General features: G+C 66.0%; 1 protein-coding gene across 1 annotated transcript in view; it reads left to right on the forward strand.

Annotated features, from left to right (window-relative positions):
* The window catches only part of MUC5B (mucin 5B, oligomeric mucus/gel-forming), a 38,180-nt gene that overhangs the window by 15,087 nt on the left and 13,055 nt on the right, over nucleotides 1-10,038 (forward strand). The window contains exons 7-31 of the mRNA XM_055143846.1: nucleotides 17-107; nucleotides 316-422; nucleotides 912-1,113; nucleotides 1,327-1,452; nucleotides 2,434-2,551; nucleotides 2,643-2,781; nucleotides 2,959-3,069; nucleotides 3,149-3,218; nucleotides 3,464-3,601; nucleotides 3,814-3,978; nucleotides 4,175-4,269; nucleotides 4,356-4,482; nucleotides 4,614-4,869; nucleotides 5,299-5,354; nucleotides 5,638-5,738; nucleotides 5,834-5,985; nucleotides 6,267-6,405; nucleotides 6,487-6,597; nucleotides 7,312-7,491; nucleotides 7,780-8,019; nucleotides 8,512-8,668; nucleotides 9,108-9,236; nucleotides 9,353-9,497; nucleotides 9,593-9,636; nucleotides 9,713-9,910. Of these exons, the coding sequence (XP_054999821.1) occupies nucleotides 17-107; nucleotides 316-422; nucleotides 912-1,113; nucleotides 1,327-1,452; nucleotides 2,434-2,551; nucleotides 2,643-2,781; nucleotides 2,959-3,069; nucleotides 3,149-3,218; nucleotides 3,464-3,601; nucleotides 3,814-3,978; nucleotides 4,175-4,269; nucleotides 4,356-4,482; nucleotides 4,614-4,869; nucleotides 5,299-5,354; nucleotides 5,638-5,738; nucleotides 5,834-5,985; nucleotides 6,267-6,405; nucleotides 6,487-6,597; nucleotides 7,312-7,491; nucleotides 7,780-8,019; nucleotides 8,512-8,668; nucleotides 9,108-9,236; nucleotides 9,353-9,497; nucleotides 9,593-9,636; nucleotides 9,713-9,910 (3,397 nt within the window). The remainder of the gene's footprint in view (nucleotides 1-16; nucleotides 108-315; nucleotides 423-911; nucleotides 1,114-1,326; nucleotides 1,453-2,433; nucleotides 2,552-2,642; nucleotides 2,782-2,958; nucleotides 3,070-3,148; nucleotides 3,219-3,463; nucleotides 3,602-3,813; nucleotides 3,979-4,174; nucleotides 4,270-4,355; nucleotides 4,483-4,613; nucleotides 4,870-5,298; nucleotides 5,355-5,637; nucleotides 5,739-5,833; nucleotides 5,986-6,266; nucleotides 6,406-6,486; nucleotides 6,598-7,311; nucleotides 7,492-7,779; nucleotides 8,020-8,511; nucleotides 8,669-9,107; nucleotides 9,237-9,352; nucleotides 9,498-9,592; nucleotides 9,637-9,712; nucleotides 9,911-10,038) is intronic.

Below are 10,038 nucleotides of genomic sequence, written 5' to 3' on the forward strand. Positions count from 1 at the left end.
CCCTCCCTGCCCCCAGCTGGAGCTGGATCCCAAGTACACCAACCAGACGTGTGGCTTGTGCGGAGACTTCAACGGGCTCCCGGTGGCCACTGAGTTCTACGCCCACAGTGAGTGGGGCCCCTGGCTCTGCTGGACCACCGGGGGCTGGGAGGACTGTGGAGTGGGCTTTGGGCAGGGAACAAGACGGTGGGGGCAGTGTCCAGCCGGCAATGCCATCCGAATGGTGCCAGGGGTCCTGGGCCTGGGTGGGGTCCCTCCGAACACCGCACCCTGCTTCAGGGCCTCGCAGTGACCCGGGGGCGCTTCTTCCCACAGATGCCAGGCTGACGCCCCTACAGTTCGGGAACCTGCAGAAGATGGACGGGCCCACAGAGCAGTGCCAGGACCCCCTGCCCTCAGCAGCCGACAACTGCACAGACGAGGCGAGTGCCCAGGCCCGCCCAGCCCTGGCCTCACTCCAGACCCCACTGTGGCCACAGGGGCAGCTGGGAGTGGGGCTCAGTTTTCTTGGCTAGGCCCTCAAGGCAGGAGGTCGCAAGGTTTTCTCCCCCACCCCCCGTTCTCCCTGCTGTGATTCCACACACTTTGATCCTCTACACGCATGTCCTAAGCATGTAGCCAGTGCACACATGTGCCCCTTGAGGGCGCCCACACATGCACACACAGCTCCACTGGGCGCTGGGATTCCCACCGGGGAAAATGGCCTGCAGGCCGGGACCCCCTGAAACCAAGGAGGCTCATGGCTTTGAAATGACATGCTTGAGGGCGGGCGGCAGTGGGCTGGGGACAGAGGCAGGGGCTGTCTCTGTCCTCTCAGCTGCCCTCCTTGGTGTCCCCAGAGGCCGCTCCCCAGTGGTCCAGGCCTCTGGGCGGGGCGGCCTCCCCGGACTGAGCAGCCGTGCTCTCCCCAGGAGGACATCTGCCGCCGCACCCTGCTCAGCGCTGCCTTCAGCCCCTGCCACGCACTGGTGGACCCCGAGGCCTACGTGGCCGCCTGCATCCAGGACCTGTGCCGCTGTCCTACCTGCCCGTGCGCCACCTTCGCCGAGTATTCCCGCCAGTGTGCCCACGCCGGGGGCCAGCCGCAGAACTGGAGGCGCCCAGACCTCTGCCGTGAGTGCCCCAGTGCCCCATACTCCTCCGGGGCCCTGGGACTGGGGGGATGGGGGGCTCTGGTCTGGACACAGGGATCTGGCCGGCGACCAGGCATGCCAGAGAGCGAAGGGACAGCAGGGGCCTGGGCCTGGAAGGAGGAAAAGACCAGGGCGGTGGGGGAAGGTGACCCAGGACGCTCTCCGGCCGGGCCAAACCTTCTCCCTCCCCCAGCCGCCACCTGCCCCCTCGGCATGCAGCACCTCGAGTGCGGCTCGCCCTGCGCCGACACCTGCTCCAACCCCGAGCGTGCCCAGCTCTGCGAGGACCACTGTGTGGACGGCTGCTTCTGCCCAGATGGTGAGCGGAGGAACTGCCCTCGGGGACCTGTCTCACTGCCCCGCCCCCACCCCTCTCGGGACCCCGCCCCCCGTATTGGCCCTGCCCACCTCTCGGCTCCGCCCACTGTCTGGAAGCCGCCCCTTCAGACCCCGCCCACTCTCTTGACACCGCCCACCTCTGGGCTCCACCCACTTCTGGCCCCACCCTTCCCGACCCTGCCTACTGCTGGCCCCGCCCCTCTATAGATTCTGCTGTTTCTTGACCCTGCCCACCTCTGGGCTCCACCCACTTCTGGCCCCACCCCTCCCGACCCTGCCTACTGCTGGCCCCGCCCCCCTATGGATTCTGCTGTTTCTTTTTTTTTTTTTTTAATTTTTTTTATTTTATTGAATCACCAAGTGGAAAGTTACAAACTTCTCAGGCTTATATCTCAGTTACACAATGCTCAAACACCCATCCCTTAACCAGTGCCCATATTCCACCACCAATATAAACAAAAACAAGAGCAAAAACAAAACAGACAAACAAAAGAAAAAACAGTATACAGACCACCCCTCACCCCCCAACCCACCCCATAGGTGAGTGATAATTTCACTTCCTTTTCTCTTTACCTTGATTACATTCCAGATTTCAACACATAACTCACTATTGTTCTTAGAGTTTCAAAACAGACTCACTATTCTTGTTGGAATTTATCCCCTAAGAATACAGCTCTATTAATAGGGAAATATTTGATAATAAGTTTTCCATTGCCCACCTCTGGGCTCTGCCCAGTCTGGGACCACCCCTCTTCAGACCCCTCCCACTCAGGCCCCGCCCCCAGTGCTGGCCCCGCCCTCCTCAGACTCACATCCGCTGTTGGCCCCGCCCCTCTCTGTATCCCGCCCATTTCCGGCTCCACCCATGTCTGGTCCCACCCCTCTCCAGACATGCTCAATTCCCTGCCCAGGCCCCGCCTACTGCCCCTGACCCACTCCCCTCACCCACTCCACCCTGCAGGCACTGTGTGGGATGACGTTGGCCAGACGGGCTGCGTGCCCTTGGAGCAGTGCTCCTGCACCCACGGCGGCCGCACCTACGCCCCAGGCGCCTCCTTCACCTCCAGCTGCAGTTTCTGGTAGGCCCCAGCCCTGTCCCTGTGAGGGGTCTGGGGCTCCTGTAGACCACTGTAGACCCTCACGGCACCCTCTGCTCCCTCCCTCGCCCAGCACCTGCTCCGGGGGACGGTGGCAGTGCCAGGACCTCCCGTGCCCAGGCACCTGCTCAGTCCAGGGTGGGGCCCACGTGTCCACCTACGACGAGAAGCTGTACGACCTGCACGGGGACTGCAGCTACGTCCTGTCCAAGGTACGGCTGGGCCCCTCCCTGCAGGCCCCTGCCAGCCACTGCCCCCCGCCCTCCGAAGAGAGGGAAACCCTAGCCCATACTCAGGAGGGGTGGGGCCCCAGCAGCCCTAGCTTAGCGCCGTTGCCTCTAGCCCGGGGAGCCCACTGACCCCTCCCCGCCCTGGGCTTTGCGCCTTAGAGATGTGCAGACAGCAGCTTCACGGTGCTCGCCGAGCTGCGGAAGTGTGGCCTGACAGACACTGAGAACTGCCTCAAAGCTGTGACACTCAGCCTGGACAGCGGGGACACGGTGAGTGGCACCCCCAGACACAGGCAGGGCAGAGGGCACCGGGTAGGCCTCTCCCCTCTGATCGCCCCCTCCACCCCAGACCATCCGGATCCAGTCCAACGGGGCAGTGTTCATGAACAGCATCTACACCCAGCTGCCCGTGTCCGCAGGTACGCTTCTGAGACCCGTAGGTGGGCCCACACCTTTCACTTCTGCTGGCCCTCATGACTCTAGGGATTTCCAGAATATTCCATGGGACCGTCAGTGGTCCCTCCAGCAGGGGTCAGCACCCTGTGCCCAGCGCGCTCAGTGCTTGGTGTTCCTGCCCCTGTTGGGGGTTAGGTGTCCCCAGCTTGCCCTGGGCTGGGACCACACGGCCAGTGTGGGCCGCTACTGATGGGGATCCCGCCCACAGCCAACATCACCATCTTGAAGCCCACATCCTTCTTCATCATCCTGAACACGGCCCTCGGGCTGCAGCTCCAGGTGCAGCTGGTGCCACTCATGCAGGTCTTCCTACATCTGCTCCCGGAGCACCGAGGCCAGATGTGCGGTAAGGCGGGCAGGGGGCGGGGCCGGGTGGGGCCGGGCGGGGGCGGGGCGGGGCAGGGCCAGGCGGGGCTCCGCCCAGACCCAGAGACCCGACTCAGCTCCAGAGGGCTGCAGATGGAATGCGGGGAGGTGGTGGTCGGGAGGGCAGCTGCTCCACCCCCTGGGGCGCTAGTGCAGAGCTGAGGCAGCTGACCCCACTGTCCCTCGCCCCAGGCCTCTGCGGGAACTTCAACCAGAACCAGGCCGATGACTTCCGCGCACTCAGCGGCGTCGTGGAGGGCACCGCCGCCGCCTTCGCCAACACCTGGAAGACCCAGGCCGCCTGCCCCAACGTCAGGAACAGCTTCGAGGACCCCTGCTCCCTCAGCGTGGAGAACGGTACCCGCGACCCAGGAGCTGGAGAGCAGGCGCTGCTGGTGCCGGGAGGGCTGGGCTGGATCTGGCGAGGGGTCGCAGGTGGACCCGTATGCTGGGAGGGGCCAGCCGGGAAGGGCAGCTTCCCGCCCAGATTCTAACGGGCGGGGCATGTAAGGAAGGAGGAGGGGTCCGAGCGCAGCCTCCCTCCCGTCCCCAGAGAACTACGCCCAGCACTGGTGCTCCCTGCTCACGCACCCCGCCAGCGTCTTCGCAGCCTGCCACGGGGTCGTCAACCCCACGCCCTTCCACTCGGTGAGACCCCCTGGGCGCCGGGCCTGCCAGGATGGGGGGCAGCCCCTGGTGGCCTGGACTGCCCTGACGCCCGCGCCCGCCCCCAGAACTGCATGTTCGACACGTGCAACTGCGAGAAGAGCGAGGACTGCATGTGCGCGGCCCTGTCCTCCTACGTGCGCGCCTGCGCCGCCAAGGGCGTGCTGCTGGACGGCTGGAGGGACGGCGTCTGCAGTGAGTGGCCGGCGCCGCCCCCAGCCACACCCCCCCTCCTCCGCGGAACTCGGGAACGAGCCTGGCGGGAGGGTGGACGAGAGGGGCGGGTGTCTGGGACGCAGCTGAGTGTCCTCCACTGCGACCCCCAGCCAAGTACATGAGCAACTGCCCCAAGTCCCAGCGCTACGCCTACATGGTGGACAGCTGCCAGCCCACCTGCCGTGCCCTGAGCCAGGCCGACGTGACCTGCGCTGTGGACTTTGTGCCCGTGGACGGATGCACCTGCCCCCCAGACACCTTCCTGGATGACGCCGGCGCCTGCGTGCCCGCCGAAGCCTGTCCCTGCTACTTCCGGGGCTCCATCGTGGCACCCGGGGAGGTGGTGCATGACAACGGCATAGTGTGGTGAGAGGCCTGAGCCCCCTCGCCACAGCCCATTCGAACCCACCCGCGGGGCCCGCCCTAAGGCTCTTGGACTATGCAGGGGCTTCCCAAGGCCACTTGGAGGCGTCTCTCTCAGCCTCCCCAGAAACCCAGCCCTGACCAAGGGGTGCTGACGGTTCTGGGTCCCCAGAGCACAAACGAGGAGGGAGAAGGCTAGGGAGCTGTCCCCGTGGGGCCACAGTGGACCTCGCAACCCATCAGAGATTGCTGATGGGAGTCTGAGCAACCCACAGATATTGCTCAGCCGCCTTTCCAGGCGCTTTTGTGCCCAGGTCTCCACTGCCCCCCTTCCTAGTCCTGGTCAACACTTAGGACCAGGCTGAGGCAATAGAGAAGTTCCGGATGTGGGGGCAGCGATTGTGGGTTGAAATTCTGCATCCTCTGTCCTAGCTCGTGTTCTAACGGCAAATTAAGCTGCCTGGGAGCAGAAGAGCAGAAGAGCAGAGGTACCTGCCACCCATTCTGCCCTGGCCCCGCCCACCGCTCGGCCCCGCCCACTCCCCAGCCCTGCCCACCGCTTAGTCCCGCCCACTCCCCAGCCCCGCCCACTCCCCAGCCCCGCCCACATACCACTCCCCCGCCACTCAAACTCTGGACAGCCTGGCGACTGGACTCGCAGGGAACTGGAACTGGGAGGGGTTCTTGCTGGTGCTTGTGGCTGGGCCTTGGCTCTGTCCGGTCTGGTGGGGTGTCCTAGTGGGGTCCCTCTCCACGCATTCCTGTCCCCAGGGTGTGTGGCCCCCATGGTGTACCTGGACTGCAACAATGCCTCAGCTGGCACCCCGGGGGCCGAGTGCCTTAGGAGTTGCCACACGCTGGACGTGGACTGTGTGAGTGCGCCCCGAGGCCGTGGCCCACCAACCTGGGAGCCCCAGCGGCTGGTCCCTGCGCTGGGCAGCCGCTGACAGTGCCCTGCTGTCCACAGTTCAGCACACACTGTGTGTCCGGCTGTGTATGCCCCCTGGGGCTGGTGTCTGACGGGAACGGAGGCTGCGTGGCTGAGGAGGACTGCCCCTGTCTGCACAACGACGCCACCTACCGGCCTGGGGACACCATCCGGGTGGATTGCAACACCTGGTGGGTCAGGAAGGGGCAGGGCTCACAGGGGTTGTGCGGGCACATGGGGCCATCCAGGAGGGCACAAGCAGCACCAGCCAGTGCCCAGGGATGGGGAGACTGATGTAAAGGTGAGGTGGGCCCAGGTGCTGCGTCCTGGCCTCACTCACCCCTGCATGGCCATGGTGGGGAATGTCCCGGGTCCCTCCCTGGAGCATGGGGCTGGGGGTGCTGTCCCTGTGTGGGCCCTGGGGCCCAGCTCTGCCGCTGAAGCCCGTGAGCCAGCACCCGTCGCCTCGCAGCACCTGCAAGAACCGGCGGTGGGAGTGCAGCCGGCGGCCCTGCCTGGGCACCTGCGTGGCCTACGGGGACGGCCACTTCATCACCTTCGACGGCGAGCGGTACAGCTTCGACGGGAGCTGCGAGTACACGCTGGCCCAGGTGCGCCCCCCCCCCAGCCTGGGCAGGGGCCCAGCACCTTCTCCCCGCACAGGGCTGGGCTCAACTCATCTCCCACCCCAGGACCACTGCGGCAGCAGCACCACCAACGGGACCTTCCGCATCGTCACCGAAAATGTGCCCTGTGGGACCACTGGTGTCACCTGCTCCAAAGCCATCAAGATCTTCCTGGGGGTGAGGGCCTCAGAACCACCTCCAGCCCCTGCTGGAGACACACCCCTGCCCCCAGGGCTGGATTTGGGCCCAGCACTCGCAGTCCTTCCTGTGCCTCACGGTGTCCCCGGGCGGAGGGTCACCCAGCTCAGCCTCTCCCTGGGTCCTCCCCTTCTTTCTAAGGACGCAGCTCGCTGGACTTGGGTCCACTCTGAGCCAGAGTCGCCCACCTGTGAAGACCCTCCCCCCGGAGGTCACATGCACAGGCTGGGGGGCAGGACTCCTGGGGCTGTGGTCCTCACACCACACTTGGGGCACCGCCCACAGAGAGAAAGAGGAGTTCTCTGGGGAGAGAGCAGGGCAGCTGGCTGGGGCCACCTCCTGGGGGCTTCACACAGCAGCGGTTAAGGGCAAGGAAGGGGGAGTGGCCAGGGGGGAGTGCCGCAGAGAGCCGTGTCCCTGTGGTCCCCTGTGGCTCACCCCTGGGTTCTTGCCTTCGCTGGCAGCAGAGCTTGTCCATGCACCCCCAGGCTCCCCTCAGCCCCGCTGTCCACTCGGCCCTGACAGCAGTTTCATGCCACAGCCTCTGGGCTCCCACTGCCCCACCTAGGAGGGGGGCTCTACCTCCCCACCAACCCCGCCCCGCCCGCAGCCCCGCCCCGCCCGCAGCCCCGCCCCGCCCACAGCCCCGCCCCACCCAGAGGCCAGCCCTCAGCTCCCTGTGCCCCTTGCCAGAGCTACGAGCTGATCCTGCACGAGGGGACTCACAAAGTGGTGCAGAGGGGGCCTGGCGAGGAGCTGCCCTACAAGGTCCGACTCATGGGCATCTACCTGGTGGTGGAGACCCGCCACGGCCTGGTGGTGTCCTGGGACCGCAGGACCAGCGTGTTCATCCGGCTGCGCCAGGACTACAAGGCAAGGGGCAGGCGCGGAATGCAGCAGGAGGCGGGAGGTCGCTGGGTCAGGCCCCTGGGGATAAGTTGTGCCTGGGTGGCCGCTGTTTGCCTTCTGGCCCCGTCACTGGGCTGCTACCGGAGCCCCCACTGGGCGTCTGCTCTGCACTCCGCCCTCCTGCAAACTCACTGGCCACCTCAGGGGGACAGGGAAACTGTCCTCACGTTCCTCCAGCCTGTCGCTAGCTGTCCCCTCGGGCTGGCCCTGCAGCTGCAGCTCCCCCTCCCCTCACGGCCTCTGCATCTACAGGGGAGGGTCTGCGGGCTCTGCGGGAACTTTGACGACAAGGCCATCAACGACTTCACCACGCGGGGCCAGTCCGTGGTGGGCAACGCCCTGGAGTTCGGCAACAGCTGGAAGTTCTCCCCGTCCTGCCCGGACGCGCCTGTCCCCAGAGACCCCTGCACGGCCAACCCCTACCGCAAGTCGTGGGCCCAGAAGCAGTGCAGCCTCATCAACAGCGCCACCTTTGCCGCCTGCCACGCTCAGGTGGGGCAGTGGGGCCCTTGGCGCGCAGGCAGGGCTTGGAGGTGGTCAGTATTGTGGCCACTCGCCCAGGAAGGAGCTGGGTCTGGCCCAGGCGGGGCCACTAGGATGGCCGACCCCTCCCATCACAGCTCCAGCTCAGACGGTCTCATGTGTGGACAGTCGCTGAGCGGCCTCAGAGTCCTCCAGGAAGCCCTTCCTTGTTGTTCTAACGAGGGCCCGCGTCTGCTCCCCAGCCCAGGAGGACAAGTGGTGGGGGCGCAGGAAAGGCAGGCGTGACCGTGGACGTCCCCGTGTGCCCCAGGGCCCCTCCGGAGAGGGCCACGGCAGGGAGAGGTGCGGGGTGAGGTTAGAGTGACAAGTTTCAGTGAAGGTGGCGAAGGGGAGGGCCCCGCCCCAACTGTCACTGCCCTCAGAGGGGCTGAGGGTGGAAGGGCCTGGCCGGGCCGGCCACCGCGTCGCTCCCTGCTGAGCAGCCACCCGCCCGGCCCCCAGGTCGACCCCTCCAAGTACTACGAGGCCTGCGTGAGCGACGCGTGTGCCTGCGACTCGGGCGGGGACTGCGAGTGCTTCTGCACAGCCGTGGCCGCCTACGCCCAGGCCTGCCGTGACGTGGGCGTGTGCGTGTCCTGGAGGACCCCCGACATCTGCCGTGAGTGGGGCTCAACCTGCGGTGCTGAACTGTCTCTGGGAGCGCCAAGTCCAGCGCCCTGGCACTGTCCGTGGTGCTGAATGCGCTGTCCTTGGTGCTGCCTGCAGGGTCGGGGTGGGGGGTTGGCTCTGTCCGTTCTCCTGGTGCTGACTGGGTGGGCTGTGTCTGTGGTGCTGAACTGCTCTACGGAAGCGTGCAGGGGTGCGTCGGCCCTGTCCGTGGTACTTAGTGCTGCTGGTCGGTGCAGGGTGAGCTGGAAGCAGCAGGTGTGTGCACGCGCAGACACCAACACACATGCAGTACACACGTGTGTGCATGTCCGTGTGCATAAAACCCCCAGAAAAGACATCTAAGTGAGGGCTGGGGACTTCAGGGGTGAGAGACGGGACAGGGAGGCGGGGCTCCCGAGGCCACCTGAGCCTCTGTCGTATGTGCTCAGCCTTGTTCTGTGACTACTACAACCCCCACGGAGAGTGTGAGTGGCACTACGAGCCGTGCGGGGCCCCCTGCCTGAAAACTTGCCGCAATCCCAGTGGGCGCTGCCTGATGGACCTGCCGGGCCTGGAAGGTGAGGGTTGCCCTGTCAAACACCGTCCCGACCAGGGACCCTGGCACCCCTGCGGGAAGGAGGCGGAGATGGGGGGGCGGCTGCGGGGTCTCCGACCTGCCTTGTGCCGGCTCCAGGCTGCTACCCGAGGTGTCCTCCCAGCAAGCCGTTCTTCAGTGAGGAGGTGATGAGCTGCGTGGCGCGGTGTGGCTGCTACGACGAGCAGGACAATTACTACGATATTGGGACCAGCATCCCCACAGCGGAGAACTGCCAGCGCTGGTGAGAGGCTGTGGGCAGTGGTCTCCGAGGCCAGGGGTCAGGGAGGGCACAGGGGGGGCGGACCGTGGTGCTCAGGGCTCTGCTCTCTCCCACAGCAACTGCACCGCTGCTGGGGTCCAGTGCACACACAGCCCTGAGGGTAAGGCGGGGCCTCTGGGCGGAGGGCTAGGGCCGGGCTCTCTGAGTGACCCACGCCTGCACTGTCCTGCACCCAGCCTGCACCTGCATCTACGAGGGCAGGACCTACGGCTACAAGGAGGTCATCTACAACACAACCGACGGGCTGGGCGGCTGCCTGCTCGCCGTCTGCGGAGACAATGGCACCATCACCCGCACGGCTGTGGACTGTCCGGGAACCCCAGCCACGACACCCTTCACCTTCACGACCACTGCAGCCCCCATCCCGACAACAGGTAAGGCTGCGGGACACGCTGGCCCTGCGTCCACTGCCCTGAGCCAGCCTTGCCTAGGTGCGGGGCGTGAGCAAGCTGGGCGCTGCAGGGCCCGGGGACCGCCGCTCCCTCGGGTCCTGGCTCTTTGG

Source organism: Sorex araneus, chromosome 6, assembly GCF_027595985.1.
Source record: "Sorex araneus isolate mSorAra2 chromosome 6, mSorAra2.pri, whole genome shotgun sequence".
NCBI classification, from domain to species: Eukaryota; Metazoa; Chordata; class Mammalia; order Eulipotyphla; family Soricidae; genus Sorex; species Sorex araneus.